The following is a 21,393-nucleotide window of genomic DNA, read 5'->3' on the forward strand; positions in this document are numbered from 1 at the left end:
TTCCTGAGGTAGAGAGGGGGGTGGGAAAGCTCAGGGCAGAGGCAGCCCGTGGCTATTCCCGAGGGTGGCCTGGGGCTTCTGCCCAGCTTGCCCGCCGGCTTCTCCGTACCCGCGGTGGCAGAGGTCTGTTCTTCTGGCCAGCAGATACTCCCTAGTGCTGGGGCACTTGCTGCCCCTTGTGATCATTCAGGAGTATAAGAGGAAACTGAATACCAAATTTTGTGGCTCTAGCTCTTACCATTTAGGAGGATTTCATGAACAGACTCACAGATGGACAGACAGACAGACATAAACTTTCTAAAATATATATAGATAAAGCAGTATATACATGACATTTTATTTTGTACTGAATTCACTAGTGCTTGTTATGTCTCCTGTTGTGAAATTAGGCAAATATCTAGGTGAGTCATTATCCCTGGAAGACATCTGCATATCTCCAGCGATATGTCTACACTGAGTTGAGAATCACTGGTCCAGAGTACTATAAAACTATTTTACCATTCCAGAGACCAATATTGTATAACCTTGTTTTGTCTTTTACTTTGGGGTTTTGTTATATAACCAGTGATTGAATGAATGTAATACTGAGTGAGAGAGAAAAAATGTTTGGTACTTAGTAAGGGAGGGCTTGTTTTACTTTTTAATACAATGTTCAGTTCATATGAAGATATTTTATGAGCTTGTCACAATAACAACTTCCATTTATTGCGTCAGGAAATAAACCATTGAACTTTTTGAACATAATACTCTGATATAAATCAATTAGAATAAAATCCTCATCTTTATAACAATGAATGTCAAGGTGGATTTGGTTAGAAAAAACACATTGGGGAATTATTAACCATAAAATATCTATATTCAGAAAGGTAATCTTACTGTTTATAATTTGAACTTAAGCATTAGATGTGAGACAAAATTAAAAACTTTACTTTTAACCCAGAATTACTCATAGTTATTGCAATATATTAAAAGCCATTTTGCAGCTCTGTTTTGAGTTCCTGAGTTTAAAACAGTTTTTGATTGTTCTACATCAATTGTTCAGTTCTTCTTCAGAATTCATTTAACTGATGGGGGTGGACCCTGATTTCATTGGGCACTGGATCAAATCCTAGAAATGTTACCCTCTTCTGTATCACCAAACCACAGTCATTTCTTTCTGTGTCAGAGGTCTGCTCAGAGTATGATGTGAAGGAGAAATTTTATGGGGGCCTGTTATACCACTTAATCACAATTGTGAGCTACCCTATGGCAAGGAAATTCTCCCCTGGTCAGCTAACAGATTTTGCTACTGTTGGAGCAGCTCTAAATGGCTGGAATAGGGGGAGAGAATTACTTGCTAAATCTTCAGGAAATACCCCTTAAATGAAGAAACATAGGAAGAGACTATAGTACTTCAACTATTTGAAAAGTAAATGTTTCAGGAAGTGCAACTAACACTGGGGAAAAAAGCAAATATTTTGAATTTGCATAGAAACAGATTACTCTTAAATGTACAGGCAGTCCCCGACTTACGTTGGATCCCTACATACGAACGGGGCTTGTCTCCCCACTGATCAGTTTCAGCAGCGGCTGACTTGGGAACACATGGGGTAGAGCAGCTGGGGTGCTGTCAGGTTGGTCCCCGCAGCACCGAGGTGTGGCATTTGTACAGATGTGAACATCTTTTCTTAAAATTTTTTTTAAAAAAAGAAAATATCATGGGAAAATATTAAACATTGATTTTTTTTCAGGGATCCTGCGTGCTGAGGTTAGTTGAAGCTGAGGGCACTTGACCATATGCTCAAATGCTAAATGAACATCATATTTGGTATCAGGAAGGAATTCCTCCCTCCTCCAGCTCAGATTGGTAGATGCTGTGGGTTTTTCTTTTTTGCCTTTTGCAGCATGAGGCATGGGTCACTTGCTAGTTTAAACTAGTGCAAATGGTGGGTTTTGTATAACTACTAAGCAATATTAGGCAACCTGCAGCCCCCATGCCACTTGTGGCTCATCAGAGTAATCTGACTGAAGGCCATGAGGCATTTTGTTGATGTTGACCATCTGCAGGCATGGTCCCCCTGTAACCCTGATTTTCTTTTTCCAGCCAATCAAAGCTATGGGGGCAGCACCTACAGGTGAAGGATCTGCAGAGACATGCTGGCCACTGCATCCCTCAACTTTCATTGGCTGGGAACGGTGAACAGCAGCCACTGGGAGCTGTGGGGCATGGTATCTGTGGACAGTAGACATCAGCAAAATGTCTGGCAGCCTGCAATCAAATTATCCTGGTGGGCTGCAGGTTGCTCACTACTGCTTTAAGAGACTTCAGTAATGCAGCTAAAGCTTAGGGGCCTGTTATAGGAGAGGGTAAGTGAGGGTCTGTGGCTTGCAACGTGTAGGACGTCTGGCCCTAAGCATCTGAGTTTATTTAGTTTACTCAGTCACTAAGCATTCACCGTAAGTAGTATAGAAAAGGAGCTTAGAAACATGCTCTTGAATAGTGATAGCTTCATATGTGGAGAGAGTGATTAAAAGCTTGTATGGAAGTATGTGTGACTACATATGTAGCTTTGAAGTTTCTCTGAAAGAGGAAAATGCAGTACTTGGAAAATGCTTGTTTTATACTACCTCAAGGTCATGAACATCTGGGTGGGCAGATAAACGGATCTTCAAACACTTTCGAACTCTTACATGCTTTGAAATTGATTATATGTTCTGGGTATACAGGCAGTCCCCGGGTTACATCAATCCAACTTACGTTGGATCCCTAGTTACAAACGGGGGGGGCCTCCCCCACTGTCGCCACCTCCGGCAGACCAGGGAGACGCGGAGCTAGGGCCCCCTCCCCCAGCAGACCAAGGAGACGCGGAGCGGCTTTTCTCGCCGCGGAGGACGTGGGTCTGTTGGGGGGAACAAGACACCAGGCAAAAGGGGGCACCCCAGAGAGGAAAAATTAATTTCCTAGGGAGCAGCAGGCAGTGAGACCCATTATATTACAGTCCCCACCTTGGGAGCAACAGCTCTTTCCCTCTTCAGCACTAGAGCTGCAAGTATCTTGTTAGCATCAGGTGAAATTAACAAGTCCCTTCCAGCCTGGCAGAGGTGAAGCTGAAAAATTATCCAGTAGTGTGGGTGGGCAAGAATGGGGAGGAGCAGGGCAGAAGGGAAGAGAGGATAAGCCTCAACCCCACACCCTGGCTGGAGTGGAACAGGGTAAGCCCTGAGGGGATGGGTCTGGTTGCAAAGTGGGTGAGTGGACAATGAGGACCCACCTGTGGCTAAACTCCTGTTCCCAACACAGAATTTTTCTTTAAAATTAATCCTGTGGATAAATTCACACACACACTTCACAGGAAGGGATTTCCATTTTCTGCTCAGCAGAATACAACAACAGCTTTGATTGTATCTATTTCACTGTGCTCTCCAATGACTATTGATTACACTTAATACCCATTTCACTGAACCATCTGTAGCAAATTCTGTTTGGAACAGTAATATGCATTGAGTAAACTTTTTTTAGTTATAAAAAACAAAGATTCTGACTATTAAATGAATAACTGGGATCTTTCAGGTACCCCAAAAGGAAGATTTGGATATAGCATGAAACACTGAAACTTATGATCAATTTTTAATTAAAATATCAACCAAAATTACCTTCATATCAAAACAGTATGTGTTTTTCTTAGAATAAGGAAGTTGTATGAGAATCAGGGTCTTTTCCACCTAACTCCAGCTCCCTGTCGTCCCCCCTCAAAATATGTACCAGTTCCGACTTACATACAAATTCAACTTAAGAACAAACCTACAGTCCCTATCTGGTACGTAACCCGGGGACTGCCTGTACTTGAATTCTGTTGCTCTCTCTAATCTCCAAGACTTCCAGCAGAGCTATGCCTATACTCCAGGGCCCTTGTGTTATTAGTCTCCTATTTATCAAACCATTCTCCCTCAGCCTATGGCTACAATACAAAGCTTTACTGGGATACCTATGGTATCACGGAAAAGCTCTGCCACTTCCAAGGAATGCATCTGTTTTTCTGAAAAAATGTCAGAAAAGCGGATGCGTGTTTTTTATTTTATGAGGAAGAAGAGATGTTCCAAAATAGGGTTTTTTTCTGAAATTTGGCCCCGTGTAGACAGGCTAAATTTTGGAAAAGACTCTTTCAGAAGTAAATCAGAAAGTTGTGTTTGTTTTTCCAATTTATCTTTGTAGTGTAGACATAGCCTTAGCCTATAGAGAAACAATTCTTGTCTGCTAAGACCTCTTGTAAATGGAGTTGTAAATTTCAGCTTTCTTCCTATGTACTTTTTCCATTAAATTATCAGATACTTTTTCCATTAAATTACCTCCTCTTTCTATATCTACTATTTTTACACAGATGATTCACAGTTTTGTGTATCTTTGAGTTTCTTTAATAACTTCTCCATGCTTACTCATGTTCCTGTCTTCACTAAACAAAGCTATGGGTTTATTTCACTTTAATTCACCTCAATGTCTCAAAAGAAAAAGACTCTTTTTTTTTTATTTGGCAAAACAATTATGATCAAAAACACAACTTTTTCCTAAATGTTGACCTCCATTTTGTCCTAAATATCTGTAATGCCTATATCATTCTTACTTTAAAATTTGCTTTTCCATTCACAGCTCCTGTCTCAAATCTTCCTATCTAAACTGCCATAACAACAAAAAACTGTGCATGTTGCTACTGCCTTTACTTGGATATAGCTGAAGTCATCATCCATGTTTTCATCTCCTTGACTATTCCAACTTCCATCTCTGTGGCTTCCCCAAGTCCCAATTCAACATATTTCAGCATCTGTAGAATGCTGTAGCCTACCTTCTCAAATCTACAAAGGTAAACACATAAGCCTCTTCCTCAGGTAATTTCAGTTGCTCCTCATTTTAATATCCAGTACAAAATTGCCCTTACTCTTTGTAAAAACTCTCTGTGCGCTTCTTGCAGACTATATAATGAGCCATGCATAATATTCTTTGCACTCTTCATCTGCTTATCTACTAATGACTTCTTCCTTTTCTGTATAAAATCTCACCACTGTTGGCACAATTCCTACATGCCGAAACAACTTTATTCCATATCTGTGTCTTCTAGAATCTCCACTTACTTCAGCTCTTGTCAAGAAACAGGTTTTATCTTCTTTCCGTGGACTCATAATTTATTTATCTCTCTGATTTCATTGGTTTTTAATCTTAACTTTAAAATTCAATCATTTAACTTTTCAGTGCATTTGGAACACAGTGTATATGAAAGAACCTATTCAAAGTGAAGGTGCATGATATCATTATGGCAGTATTACTGTAACAGCGGCGAGGAGTCCTGTGGCACCTTATACTAACACTAACACGGCTACCCCTCTGATACTTTACTGTAATAGTTGCCTTTATTTTCATGGTATTGCTTAGAATGACACTCCACCTCACCATTTTGCAATTCAACTGAGATTTACTCTTCTGACATCCTTTCTTGCTAAGCCACAAAGATGTTATTTTTAAAATTAAACATGCATGCATAACTTTTCCTTATGAGTGGAGGAATGGATACCCCACTATATATTACTGATACTCCTCTTTTATGCTGGATGTCACTTGCTTGCGGTAGTGCAAATGAGCCCTTCACTATCTTGATTGTCCAAATTCATCCAAATAAAATCCATCTCCCCCCCTGCTATTTTGATCATTGGAAATATAATATACTAACAAGTTTCTAGTGTCTTCTAGCCCAAGATGCCACAGTGTTGCTCACAGTGTAAGATCTCAATATCGTATAATGGTTATTAATTCCAGTATGCTGGTTCAGTATAACTTCCCTTACCTTACAGCATATTGATTGCCCAAAATGTAATTTGTTAAAAGGTGTTGTTTACCCTTTTTGTATTGCAGTTGTGTTAGCAAGGATCCATTGTTTTATACTTTAGCAATTTTAGTCTATTAATAAGGGGGTAGAGAGGCAAATGTAATATATAAAAAGGTGATAAAATTACCATGCTGACTGTAAATTTGAGCTATGGAGAGAGGCAAGATAACTGTACTTCCAAGATGATCCATGTGTAACAGTCAATTAAGTTGATTATATTGTGGAAGAACATAACTAATTAATAAAAGAAAAATATTTCCTTTTTACTACATCTTTGTTTAAGTTAGCTGATTTTACCTCAATTGTATGTCACCAATTATCACTTCTTTAATGATTACCTACTTCAGCAATCCTGAATTAATAAAATACTGGAACACAGGTGCACTTTAAAAGTTTTATTCTGAACTTTTACACATTTTAAATGAGCTAGTATGTTTTGAATTTCAGGGTTTGTAAAATATTTGCTCAATAAAAGTATTTGTCTAGTGTGTTTTGCTATTCTTGGTTTGGATACTGGAACTATAGCCTTTAATTGTTCCTTCCTTCCTTTCTCATTTTTAATGGGTTATTATTCTTGGAGAAGAAAAGGCAAAGGAATTATAGTCACTCTCCAATATGGCAGCACTGTGATTGAGAGAGGAAAATTGCAGGCATTATCTCTGGTTTGGATTTAACCAATTGATTGTGTAACTTGTGAATCAAGATCACACTTTATTTGAAAAAGGGTTTTAGGTTACAAAGAGTTATCAAAATTACACTAGAAAGAGGCCTCAGCCAAAGCTTAACTCAAAGCAGAGAAATATTAATGAAATAACTTGATGAAGATTACCTCTGGGGAAATAGTGGCATAAAATGAAATCTGTATGTGACCAGAGGCAATCCATTTATTTCTATAAGACAAGCTGTGAGACAAGAGAATCAAAAATGGTATTCAGTTCAGATTAGCTTGGACCGATGGAAAACCCATGAAAAGATAAGGTTTTAACAAGTTACCCAGATTTAGCCCTTCTTTAAATTTCATTATAGGTTAACCTTCTCATAGCAAGCGTGGATCTAGAACTGGTTGATCCCTTGTGATGGATTAAGTAGACTTTTTTGCACATTCAGACAAATATCCCACACTGTGATCCTTCTGTGCTTTTCACTTCTTTAGAACAGAGTTTCCCAGCTTGGGTACTAGGGCTCACGGTGGGGAGTCTTTGTTGGCGGGGGTGGTGTGTCAAGGGAAAATTCAAAGAATTTTAAATGATTTTTAAAAATTGGTTCCCCATCTCAGCACTGTCAATTTAGAGTTTGTGATAGCCCTTAGAACTCTACCTAGTGATCCAGTGGGATGAGTACAGCAGGCCACTGGAGACCCTGCTAATAAAATATTAAATCTCTATACTGAATGTACACTAGGTAAAGCATGTCAAACCCCATTCAAATATCTGTTTATTAAGTACAACAGACAAGTATCCATGCTCACAGACCACAAGACAACGTGTCACTGAGTTGGAACAATTGTTGTGATAGCTGCACATGCACACATCACAGGCTTTGATCAGGCTTTGTTGGCATTCCCTTCTGGGCTTGGGTTGGTTCAGAAAGATGGATGATCATTTAATAAGAAACTCAGTGGCAATTAACATATGGGCAGCGGGAAACTATGTTAATGATAGCGAAAGAAGAAAAAGAAAATGCTGAAGTATAATGGGAAATATATGATCTCTGGATTTATACTGACTGATTCCAAATCTTCAGGTGATATATGTCCTGAAGAGCTAATTATTTAGCACATGATGCCTCCAGAATTGCTACAATGTTTAGAAAACAAACATCTGTTACTGAAAGATGAAGATGTCCTTTCTTTTTTGGGGGTGGAGTGGGAGAGAAAACCTGAAGCTTTTATAAAGTCAACAAAAATCAATTACTCAGGCTAGCAATGTCAACATGAAAGCCCTTTAGACATGGTATTTGATATCTGTAGAAATCACACAGCATTGATAGGTTCAAACCACTGAAGAAAACTTTATACTTTCATGAGCAAAAGACACGGATTCAAAATTTTCAGTGCCTGAAGCAGGTACCAAATTGAAAATACTTTTAGTATTAAAAAAGAACAACAACAAAACACTGACTTCTGCTGTATTAGATATATTGGAGACAAGATGGGTGCAGTAGTCTCTTTTATTGGAACAACTTTTGCTGGTGAGAGACAGTTTTCAAGCAATACAGCCCATTTTTTACAGCTGGGAAAGGTACTCAGAGTGGTACAACTAAATACGAGGTGGATCTGATTGTCTGGCATAAATAATGCATCTTGCAAGAGACCATTCAAAATGAAATGGCCTGTAAACTCCTCTCCAGTTATAGAACAAAACAGGAGGAGTTAGTGGTTCACAGATTGTTGTAATATGCCCTGAATCCAGTGTTTTTATTAAAACCATGATGTTTCGTGTCTAGCAAATTTAAGCACTCATGCTAATCTTTTGATGACATTGTACAAGTTTATTTTGGCGATGGAGACTAAGAGGTCAGACATGGAATAACGGTTTTGTGAAAAGTGTTTGCCCATGGGAACTTTTTATTATTTTTTCTATGTGAGCTCATTTGGGGGCCTAGTGATTCTCTTGTTTCATCATATAATTTTTATTGGGGGCATTTACTGACTGGTTGGGGAACACCACATGTTGTTATAGGCATATGCAGGACCCATGGATCTTGAAAGCTGTGTTGCTGGGAGTGCTGATCATTAAAACAATGGAAATGTCTGAAAGTTTTGCATCTGTTTTTATGGCAGAGTCTGAAAAGGATGTTTGAAAAACCCCCATCGAATATGATCGCCATCAAGTGTGGGTTAGAATTCATAGAATCAAGTTCAGTCCCCTGCATTCATGGCATTCTTTAATGATCAGAAGGGTTTTTCCCTCTGTATTGAAGCAGGTTCTCCTGGGGTGTTTGGATTCCCCCTTCCATGATGGGATATACTATTAGTTATATGGCCACTGGTATCTGAGAACAGTTTCCTTTCAAAACTGACAAAGAGTGACTATTTAGCAATTTACGTGTTGATAAAAAGTAATGGTGTCCATCTGAATTCTGTCCTTGTTTGGAACCTCTTTCATCAACAATAAAGCCTCATCTAGCACATGGAATTGTAATAGTTCTTATAATTGTGTCCCTCTTTTGTGATTCAAGTTCCTGTTTCAAAACTTCACTGTTATTTGTGATTACATGACAATTACTAAATGTCATCAGCTCATGATTAGAGTTAAAAGTTTCATAACTCTGACCCCAGAACCTATGTTATTCTGGAAGAAGATGGACAGGTCTGAATGTGAAACGAGGTTTACCAGAGCGGTCGACAAAGCCTTCCTTTGTCAACTGCGCCGCGTCTAGACAGCCGCGCTGTGCCGGATCAGCTGATTGTCGGCACAGTGTGGCGGCCATTTTTATTTTAATGAAGCGGGGATTATTTAAATCCCCACTTCTTTGACTATGCTGAGTAAACTATTTTACATGGCTCTGTCGACAGAGCCATGTAGTCTAGACACAGCCCTACTGTTTGCTCTTGCATCAGTAGGTTTCATTCATTGTGTCTAAGCTTTCTTGTACCTGTGTGTGTGTGTAGTTGTCAACAGTCTCTTTCTGCTAGCCAGGGCATGTGATCAATGGGTTTATAATGTATTTAGTTCTAGGTAGGTATTATAGGACAGTTCTGAGGTCCTTTCACTTATTAATATGTTATTTCAGCCATGTGTAAAAAATGAAGTCCCATTGCTGTAACACCTAGATGCTTGCAAAAAAGGTTATATTTAGATAATGGTTTTGTTGCTTCCACGAGGATGATAGTTTTCTCTTTCAGTTACTGTATTTGTCAATATAATGCAGACACATTTTTTTCAGTGTCCCCTTGTGTTGCATATTTTAAGCCAGAATCTGAATGGGACTACTCTGAATCTACCCCAGCAAAAATGAGATGAAAATCTGATCTTTGCAATCAGTCATAGGCATGTTTACTAGTGTTGAATGCATTCTAAAAAACCACAATTTTGATAAGAGCTTTCAAAAAACACAGAAGCTATGAAAGAAGACTTCAAAAGATACCATGATATAAATAAATAGTTGTTCTTATTTTCTTTATAAGATATATGTTTAAATATAATTCACCCCTTTGTAAAGTTATTTTGGAAACCAACAATGCCTTTTGTTCTAGTGTGAAGTGTATGTTGTGGAAAAACCATAAAGAATGGACTTTTTTTTTTAATTTAGGGTTTGGAAGACTATCAGAAATAACTTCATAGCTACAGCCTGATGGAAAATGTGCAATTTAGCCCTTGTGAAAGTGGCATAATATTGCACTGACCTGCACCATTTGTTGTTCAGTAATCAGCGCCAGACCTATGTACAGTAATTGTGAAATTAAAATTCTTAATGTAGTACACAAAAAGCTGCATTAAGATAACATTAAACGTCTCACTCAAATACACTTAGAATAGTCATTTCAAAATTAAACATTTCTTTTTAAACTTAACTTACACCACTGTGCCTAAGGTTTGCAACCTTTATAAGGAAAATTCCATACCATTCACAGACATAAGTGTAGCTACTGTGTGACTTGAGTGAAAACCTCTGTGACTCACCGATATTCTGAAGGTTAACATTAGCATAGTATCATCTGCTACCAGATCAATGATGGTTTACTATCCTGCTAAAACTATATCTCTTCAACATTTGCTTGAAAAATGTAATTATAATATAGCATTTGAACAGAAGTTGCATCTTAAAAACCAAAAATCTTGGACATTAAAAAAAAAGTTGGAGGTGCTGCTAGCAGCTCTAATATGAAGGTTGTGTTAATATCTGCAGTTTAACCCTTACTAAAATCTGGTCTTCTAAAAATCCTCAGTGATTCTTCAGCAAATTGATACGCTAATGGCTTGATCGAAAGCTCCTTGATGTCAGTGGGAAAGCCCTCTTCACTCAAGCTTCCCAACTGATTTACTAGTCTGTTTCAGGCCCAAATATACCCCAAGACCATTTGTATTTTCTATGAAGTTCTTTTGATCAATAAGTCTAATATGTAAAAAAGGAAATCTTTATCACAACATGCAAAAGTGCATTTCAGTGGAATTCATATTCTTACAAAGAAATTCTTTACTTCAAAAATCAAATATTAGGAACTCTGGAAATTATTAGTTGTGGGATCTAGCCAATTTCCTATCAATATATCATTCATCCTCACTCATTATTAGCCCATCTGCTACACAACTCCCCCAGAAGTTTAAATTTGCCCTCTAAAGCTTACTAAACAACACATTGCTAGGCGTTTTTAAATACCACTTCCTATTCAAGATATTAAGTCTCCATACACTTTAACAGTAATATAAAAATAACACAGCAAAATATCTTAATATAGCCTTGATCTTGCAATCGACTCTGCAAAGGTTTAGGGATCCATTCAGATATAGCTCATTTTAGGATCAGGTTCTTTGTTAGCTGTTACAAGAAATATTTAATATGATTAATAAATGCCAGTCAGGATGGTTTAATGAAAAATAGATGTTGTCAGACAATTCAGATTTCATTCCTTCTGGGGACACATTTGGTTGATAAATGTGTAGCTATAACATACTTAGAATTTTGTAAAGTATTTCACTTAATACCACATGACATTCTGATTAAAAATTAGGACTACATGATATCAATAGAACATACTCTTAAGTGAATTAAAAACTGCTAATTGACAGATCTCAAAAAGTAGTTGTCAATGGGGAATCACCGACAGAGAAATTTCTTTTGAGGTTTCAGAAGGGTCAGTACTGAGCTCAATACTTCTGGAAGTAAACATAAAATTGCTGCTGATCAAATTTGTGGATGACACAGAGGTAGGATTAGTGGCAGTTATGAGGACAAGACAGTTTTATGCCTCACATCTTTTAGAATTGTTTGAGAGATTCAAAAAAGCTTCTGAGCTAGGGTGATCGAGTGAATGTGGTGTACTTGGATTTTTAGAAAAATCTTTGTGAAAGGCATTAGGCAAATAAACAGTCATGGGATAAGACTGGTTAAAAGAAAGGGGAAGAATAAATTATCAGTTTTAATAGTTGAGGGAGATAAAAAGTGGGGGTCCCTCCTCCAGGAGTCTGTACTGGGACCTGTTTTTCAGCATATTTGTAAATGATCTGAAAAAGGGTGTAAACAGTAAGGTGGTAACATTGGCAGATGATGCAAAATTACTCAGAGTGGTTAAATCCAAAGCTGACTATGAAGAATTGCAAAGGGATTTCAGCAAACTGGGAAACAACAGGGTAAAAGAAATTCAGTAGTGTTAAATGTGAAGTGATACACACATTGGAACATATAACTATATATACAGAATGATAGGATCTAAATTAGCCTTTACCATTCAGAAAAGAGATTTTGGAGTCATGGTGGAATATTCTCTGAGATCATCTCAATGAATAGCCTCAGTGGGGAAAAAAAAACCCTAACAATGTTAGGAATCATTTGTAAAGGGATAGATAATAAAACAGAAAATATCATAATACCATTACATAAATCCATTATATGCCCACACATTTAATACCTCATGTACTTGTGATCACCCCATCTCAAAAATACTGTAAATATTTATATTGTTAAAAGAGAAGAGCAAAATTCTATTAAGGGTATGAAGCACTTTCCATATAAATATATGTTAAAAAGACCTGGGACTGTTCAGCTCAGAAAAGAGACAACTGAGGGGTGATATGACAGAAGCCTATAAAATCATGACTAGTGTAGAGAAAGTGAATAACGAAATGCTATTTACCTCTTCTCATAAAAAACATACAGAAAGAGTTACCCAATGAAGTTAATAGGCAGCAGTTTTAAAACAAAAAATAATGGAGTAATTCTTCACATGATGCACAAACAGCTGTTCAAAAAATAAATAAGTTCATGGAGTATAAGACCATCAATGACTATTAGCCAAGATGGTCTGGGATGCAGCCCCCCAGCTCAGTATGTTCCTAAACTTCTGACGGCTAGAATCTGGGACTATCTGACAGAGAATGCGTTGTTTGATAACTGCCCTCTTCTGCTTATTCCCTTTGAAAAATCTGGCACTGGCTCTAGGGTAAACTGAGGCAGTCCACTGGCCACTCTCAGAAGACAGGATACAGGTCTGAGTGGGCCATTTTGGTCTTACTCAATATGGCCCCTCTTTTGTCCTTATAATGAACTCTTATGGCACTTAAACTTAATTCAACACATATTGTTCAGGTTATTGCTGGTAACTGCCATATCTGTCACTCAAACTAAAAAGTGATGGTTTCTTCATGTCTTGATGCATTGAAATCAGCCTGAATATCTTTCTAGAAGATACGCTGTAGTCAGCCAAATACAAGTTATTGGGTTGGATACATTTGTAACTGGATGAAATATAATGGGGTGTGATATGCACAGGATCAGAATAGATGATCTACTTGTCTCATAAACTATCTGAACATATGAGTTTAAAACTCCACCTACACTAGCTTAAACATCATAAAATCAACACATTTTATAACACCAAAGACAGATCTTTCCAGTTTAATTCATAAAATATTTTTCCTATCCACCAACATATCACAATGAAAACTTATGGAACTCAATGTATTCTGAAAGTGTATATCTTTTAAAATCTTTGCTACACATTTAATAAATCACATATCTAATCAGCAGTATTCATCCAAATGCAATAGTTCCAATACAGACAAAAAGGATGGCAAAATAGGGCTTGAATGGCTGGTATATCAGGTAAAAATGTGTTTTGAATAGTGGTGGGGAACTGGATTGATTCCATATTATTAACTTTGGACTTTGTGTGTATGCATTTATTAATTTTAAATACATATTTTGGTAGAGATTCCATTGCAATGTACTTCCCACCATCACTCATTTTAATCAACACTGTTTGTGAATTCTGCACATTTCTCATAGAAATTAAGATGGAGTACTTGCTTTTGATGAAATAGCTTTGAACAAATGGTCTTGGAACAGTACGGTCTCCTGCAGTAGCTCAAACTTTCCTGACAAGTGATTCTTCCCGCAGACTGTTTAATTTAACAGAAGGTCATTGTGTGCTTAACAAGACAGCAAAAGGACATTTTAACCTGTAATGAAATGGAGGAAAATGTTTTTAATTAGGAATTAGTTGTGTAGTTCTGAATGTAGCAAGAATTGTTTTTAAAGTCTTTTAAGTTCTGGTTAGTGGTCACAGTATGGTATCATTCTGTTGTTAATTGTAACCACTAAGAAATTAAAATCTCATTTAAACTGGGAACATTTGTAGTTTTTTATCAGAATGACATACAGTCCTTTGGCTGAGTTGGATTTTAATTGTGTTCCAAGAGATAAATGACCAGAGGTTGATTAATCCAGTTACCCCACTGTTAAGCCTTTTTTTTCTTCATACAATATTTTTAATGATCTTAGAATAAGAATTCTGTACTGCTGAGAATCAAATAACTAACCCATAATGCCTTGTATAAAAAGAGTGGACAGATTAATGCAGTAATTTCTCACCTATTTATTTAAAACTATTTTTCTCTGAGGACATAATGCCTGACTAGCGCTGTCTATGTCCACGCCTGCAGTAATAAGAATAAAATGAATGTGAGTTGTGTCACTGTGCAGTCTATCAAATTAATTTGTTTATTTGTTTATTTCAGCATAAAGAACGTCACTCCAAAAGTAGGGGATGCTGAAACCCGCAAAGCCATTCGCCGTGCCTTTGATGTGTGGCAGAATGTAACTCCTCTGACATTTGAAGAAGTTCCTTACATTGAATTAGAAAATGGCAAGAGGGACGTGGATATTACAATCATTTTTGCATCAGGTTTTCATGGAGACAGTTCTCCCTTTGATGGGGAGGGAGGATTTTTGGCCCATGCTTACTTCCCTGGACCAGGAATTGGGGGAGACACTCATTTTGACTCAGATGAGCCATGGACTTTGGGAAATCCTAATCATGATGGTAAGAGCAGATTTCTGTTTAAAAATAGTGAATTAAAGTATGGTGTTCATTTCCAAAATCAGAAAACAATTTCCATGGGTGGCAGGTAATAAAGGCAAGAGAAAGAATTGCCTACTTAAACAGACATGGGTATCCCCTCGCATGCTATGCCCTACGCCAGGCCCCCTGCAACCTACCTTAGTCAGATGCTGGAGCTGGATGAGGAAGGGGCGGACTGGTGCCAGGACCGGCAGCATGGTCCATGATTCCCAGCCTTCTAGTGCTCTGGGACTGGGAAATCTGGGGAATGTATGGCTGCCTGGCAAACTGGCACTCCAGGGCTGGGAAGGAGGCCATGTTGCTGCCCGGCACTCCAGGGCCAGGAAGGCTGGGGCCACTTGGCTTTCTAGAGCCAGGAAGTCTGGGGCCATGTGACGGCTTGGCACTCCAGGGCCAGAAAGGCTGAGGCCACCCAGCAATCTGGGGTTGGGGAGGCTGGGGGTATGCAGCGTTGGCTGCCTGGCAGCCCAGGATGGAGGATACACTAGCCTTAGCTAGGGGCCAGTCAGTGCCACTATGGGGAAGGGGGCTAGGGTGTGGGACAGGGGCCAGCAGTTACAATAGGAGCTGAGTGGGCATATTGGGTGGAAAAAGTGGGGCTGAAGGCTAGCATCTCCAAGCCAGCCAATTACCAACCACCCATGATGATTTTCATACTTTCCTGTGCACCTAAGGATCTATCAGTAATCCCCTAATTCCTTATTAATGTAGAAATATATCAATCAATATGTGGTCTGTTAGGGTCTTAAACATTAAATGATTTTTATAAATGTAAGTTACATAATTATTGTTTGTCTTTAAAGATAGATGGAATTACTTGTAGGAACTATCGAGTTCATCCGACCATTGAATTATTTACATAATGTGCCTTTCATGCATGTTTTTTTTTTGACTATATTATGTTTATTTTCGACAGATCCGCATCTAGACTGCCGTTTTTTGTTTTTTTTCCGAAAAAGCTCAGTTTTGAAAAAAAGCGGTGGCCATGTTTATGCTAATGAAGCGTGGGATACTTAAATCCCCGCTTCATTAGCAATTTCAACATGCCTAATCTATATCTCTCTGTCGACAGAGAAGTGTAGTCTAGACACAGTGTTAGAGGGCAAGTGTTACAAATGCATCATAACCAATTACCAATTATAGCTGTCTGTTGGAAGCCAGAAAATCCAACAAGAAAGAGGGGTAGGCCTAGGATGACTTGGAAGATATGATTATTAATGACACAGAAAAATTTAGATCACATGGCAGCTGATAAACAAGCATGGAGAATGTGGGTAGCCCAATGTGCTGAAAAGCATGGGATGGACTAATATCTAGGGTAAGGACTAAGGTCTAAGGGTACGTCTAGACTACAGGCTTCTGTCGACAGAAGCTTTGTCGACAGATACTGTCGACAAAGCTTCTGTCGACAAAGAGCGTCTAGACTACATTCAGTTCTGTCGACAAAGCAAACTGCTTTGTCGACATGGTAGTGTAGACGCAAAGGACAGTTTACATGCAATAACACCTTCTGTCGACAGAACTCTGTCGACAGAAGGCGTTATGCCTCGTAAAATGAGGTTTACCAGCGTCGACAAAGCTGCTAAGTTCTGTCGACATTGTGTCAACAGAACTCAGCGGTAGTGTAGACGCAGGTATAGTTTTGTCGACAAAAGTCCACTTTTGTCGACAAAACCCTGTAGTCTAGACACACCCTAAGGTAACTTAGAGCATGTCTATATTAGGAAATTATTTTGAAATAACTTATTTTGAAATAATAACTCCCAATATAATAATTTCAAAATAGCGTGTCCACACTACAGAGAAGTCTCGAAATAAGTCTGAGGCAGGCTCCCTTAATGTGGATGTGCTACCTCAACTTAGAGCAAGCACTGGGAGTAATTACTTTGAATGACTCTGGGGAGTGGTTATTAAAAATAGCAGCAGTGGAGCATTATTTCTCGTGGAAAGCAGGAGTTACTATTTCAAAATAACCAGTCCCTTATTTCGAAATAGTGGGCCTGATAGTGTGAATACTCAGCTTGTTATTTTGAAATAACAAGTTAGACCAGGGCTTAGAAGGAAAGATCCTGATATCTGTATCATGAACAAGGGTAAACTGCTATATCATGAAAATCCATATACTTTTTTATATTATCTATTCACAATTTGCATTTGTAAAATTAATATCCCATGTGCTTTTGTGCATCCATTTATAAATTATTGTTCCTGTTACAATGGAACATACTGTCAGGAACAAAACAGACTGGTGTCGTTAACCAAGATTCCACAGTATTGTGAGACAGAAAAGAGATAATTCTCTTAGAAAAATAAGAGTGCTCCGAAATTTTGGTGACTGGTGGATTGGCTGTTGAGATGATATATAATCTAGTCTGAATGCGGCACAAGGGCTCAGTGTGCTGAAAGTGAGAAGCTGAGAAGGATATCCTGTTGTTGAACTACAATTTATTCCTTTATATTTTATGGTTTACTAATATAGTTGTTCTTGCATGATGTAGTACAGTTATTATCTAGTATAGTCTGTATAACATTTAAAAAAATGATAAAAGATAGAACATCAGTGACATATTTTTTTAAACTCTCCCCAAAATGTTGCACGTATTACTTAGCTAAATTTGTTTATCTCTCTCTCTCTTTCCTGTCCTACGGCTCTACAGTGATTGGGGGAGGGAGGGAGGGGAAACAGAACAGCTTGGTTATTTAGCAAAAATGCAAATCAGGGACCCTCTTGATAAGTACAAGGCTCATTTTCCACAGTATATTGCACTGCTAATGATGGCAATTTGAATTCTGTCTACCTCAAAAGAGATAAACAACTTCTTGGAGTGCTAGTAAAACCTTAATACATTGTTATTCTGTTTTCCATAAATTTTGTTTTGGCTATCCTAATTTTGAAGCACTTGAATTAATATAAAAGCAATGAGAAAAATCAAGTTTTGTTGAAAACCAAAACATGACCTGAAAGAAACATGTGTAAACTAGTACTTTGTACCAGCTCTCTGTTTGTGGTTATATTCTAATATTACTTTATACTGACTGTCACAATCGTGACTGTCATCACCAGGTTTTTTGCTTTGATGTCCTGGTGTTCTGTGTTCTTATTATGCTTGCTTTGAATGGGTTTATTAATGTCACAGTCTGAAATGACAAATCCAAAGGGAATATAACTTTTCTGTATTGTATTGCCTCTTACTTCCATTCTCACCCAATGCTATGGACCACACAACTCTCAAGTTGTTCATGTTGTGTGAAGAACTTCACTCAACTCTCCCCATAGGTGCATTCTGAAGGGAGACACACATGCGGCGAATGTGCTTTCCACTTAGTCAAAGTCCTTCTCTCTCACAGCTCCACAGTACCTGTGACTCAAAACCATTTGTTTCTGTGAGGGCAATGTGATTTTGGAACAGATAGTTCAGGGAAGAGAAGAGGAGAAAGAGGGGATGTGTGTGTCTGTGTGTGGCTCAGGATAGAAAGATGATAGTCAGTGTGTTTTATATATTTGACTGCATCTGACTCCACCTGTCCTTTGTGTGTCACTTACTATTTTAGCCCTTCAATCTTCCAGTTGCTCCATGTGAGTGGGCCCTTTAATACTGGTTCCCCATTTACTTCTGGGGTCTGTCTCTACACTCCAAGATCAAGGCCTTTAGAGTTCTGTAAATTCTCTGTGCTGAGAACAGTGACTCTATATGTGTGATCCACTCCTTGTCTAGTGGGGCTCTAATCCTAATTAAACCTCTGCATACTACTGTAAAACAAACATGACTAATGGTGTATGAGAGGATGTGGGGAGGACAGTGACAGAATGAAGAAACATTGAAGATAAAAAAAAAAACAGAGTGGAGGTCAAATCAGAAAGGGAAGAGGGGGAAACTATGAGGAAACTATGGGGAAAAAAAGATTAAACATTTTTGAATAATTAATCAGAATAAATACAGGCAGTCCCCGGGTTACGTACAAGATAGGGACTGTAGGTTTGTTCTTAAGTTGAATTTGTATGTAAGTCGGAACTGGTACATATTGTAGGGGAAACTCTAGCCAAACATTTCTCCAGAGCTCAGTTTTATTCTCCCACACCTCACTTCCCTCAGTCCTTTATTCTCAAGCTGAGGTGTCTGCTGAGAAAAGCCGCTCCGCGTCTCCCTGGTCTGCTGGGGAGGGGGGCGCTAGCTTCGCGTCTCCCTGGTCTGCTGGGGGGAAGCAGCTAGTGTGGGGTTGCCTCACCATGTTTGTAAGTAGAGATCCGATGTAAGTCGGATCCATGTAACCCGGGAACTGCCTGTATACCAAATACTGAAAAATTGGGATATAAATATTGCAAAGGAAGAGAAAAGCAAAAGAGAGAATAACCCCTTCCCTCCAATTCCATAAAATAGCTGGTGCTTTATTCACATCTGTTTCACATGGATTTGGGTGCTTTGATAAAAAAAAAAATTGAATTTTCCAAGCCTTCAGTTTATGCAGAGATGAGTAAACCGCTTGGATGTTTTTTGATTCGCTGTGAGCCACCATAAGCCAACATTATTGAAGTGGCAAGAGATTCAGGAGCTACCAATTCTGTAGTAACTGCTGTATTTGAGAGTGATAATGGCCACTCTTCTTTCCACACCTCTGTAGTGCGCTATTTCAAGATATTCCAGTACAATGATAAGCACGTGTTATGCCGGAGACACAGAAGGTTGCATATCCTTAAAATACAGAAGGGTTAAGTTCTGTTCACCTGCATTGTGCTGTGTATGTAAATGCCAAACATTTACTTAAAATTATGAATTTGGCTCTCTTGAAGGTTTACAAATAGCAAAAGAAATAAAAAAGGAAACGCCATGCATGCAGTGGCACAATTTATGGTACAGGCATACCTCTTAACATTGCCATTAAAGGAATTATAGAAGCAAAAGTAGTACTGAGCGTGTGAGTAGATCATTTTTTCTACACACACACACACACTTGGAATGATCCAGATATTTTAAAATATTTCTATTAATCATCTCTGTGTACTAATTGTAATGGTCACTGGGCTCAGTTTCATTATATAGGACCACCGTACAAAAAGTCATTTGAGAGCTGTAGAACCAAGCACTCTTAAGTGTAGCCCATCGGTGGGCCTGGCTGAATCACAGCAAATTTCCTGATAACCTTCAAAGGCTACTTGCTGGAACAAGGTGCTGTAACTTCCTCATTTTCTCTGGCATCCTAGCCCATCAAAGTCCAGGGATGTTCCAGGACCAGAGAGTCCCGTGGAGGGCTGGTGGCTGGGAACCCTGCAGCAAGGCTGGAACCCAGTAGCCAGGCTGCCCTGTGGCAGTGAAACTGGGAGCCCAGCAGCAGGGCTGCTGCCCAGTGGTCGCGCCATGGAAGAAGGTGTAGGGGGGCCGGGAGGCAGTAGGGCTGTCCAGTGGGCTGGAGCCCAGCAGTGCAGCTGCCACCTGGCAGCAAAACTGCCCAGCAACATGGGGAGGCTGTGGGGTTGGCTGGAGTGGAGATAGGAACCCGCCATCAGGGCCTGCTTGGCAGCACAACCAGGAGCCCCGAGAACCCGGCAGCAGGGCCTGGCTGGCAGCACGACCTGGAGCCCGGCATCCCTGCTGCTGCCCAGTTGCACACCTACCCAGCAGAACTTGGGGGTAGTGGGGCAGCCCCCTGGGGCCAGGGACCTGACCTCATGGCTGCCTGGTGGCAGGGCCAGGAGCCTGGCATCCCAGCTGCTGCCTGGAGTACAGCTGCCTGGCAGAACTTGGAGGCAGTGGGGCTGACCCCTGGGGCCAGGAGCCTGACTGCATGGCTGCTTGGTGGCAGTGCCAGGAACCTGGGAGTGGGGTCGCCGAGTGGCACAACAAAGAGCCTGGCAGCCCTGCTGCTGCCCGGCAGAGCTGCCCGGTGAGGTCAAGAGGCAGCAGGGCTGCCCAACAAGGCTGAAGCCAAAGTGGGTCTGCCACCCAGTGGCGCAGCTGGACCCCAGCAGGGGCACTATCCCATGGGTCTGGGAGCCTGGCAGCAGGGCTGTGCTTGCAGTGACAGGGCTGCCATTGTGGGGCTGGGAGTCCTGAGCTGAGGAACTGATGGCAGGGGGAAGCCGGCTGGGGGGCTGGCAGTAAGGCAATGGCTGTGGGAGCCAATGGCAGGGAAGGGGAGAGAAATGACCTTCCCTGGACCGGTAAAAATCCTCATCTGGGGCCTGTCAGCTCCTGGACCTGGGAGGTCAAACCTATGCTGAGTTCTACCTACTGAGTCCTACCAGAAGCTTCAGCTTAGTTGATGGTGACAGTGAAAGGAAGACAAATTGTGATAAATCTCTGCAATTGTTGGTTGCTGTTGCCTGTCTACTGTGGGAAAGAGAAAATATCACCATTAGTGTAGGTTTATGAGTAAGGTGTAGAAATTGCCGTTACAGGGAACAGATTCTATGTATTTAAAAACATGTACAAAAATGAATGTGAAGTATCCTTGACAGTTAACAGTCTATCAGCTCCTCTTCCTTACTATTCCCTTGCATCTTTTTCTCTTTTCTCTATCCAT

General features: G+C 39.7%; 1 protein-coding gene across 2 annotated transcripts in view; it reads left to right on the plus strand.

The window, feature by feature from the left end:
* Positions 1-21,393, plus strand: part of MMP16 (matrix metallopeptidase 16) — a 262,877-nt gene that overhangs the window by 138,971 nt on the left and 102,513 nt on the right. For both annotated transcript variants that reach the window (XM_006112976.5, XM_075920430.2), the window contains one exon: positions 14,531-14,835. In XM_006112976.5, the coding sequence (XP_006113038.1) occupies positions 14,531-14,835 (305 nt within the window). The remainder of the gene's footprint in view (positions 1-14,530; positions 14,836-21,393) is intronic.

The sequence above is a fragment of the Pelodiscus sinensis genome, chromosome 2 (assembly GCF_052426305.1).
Source record: "Pelodiscus sinensis isolate ZL-2025 chromosome 2, ASM5242630v1, whole genome shotgun sequence".
NCBI classification, from domain to species: domain Eukaryota; kingdom Metazoa; phylum Chordata; order Testudines; family Trionychidae; genus Pelodiscus; species Pelodiscus sinensis.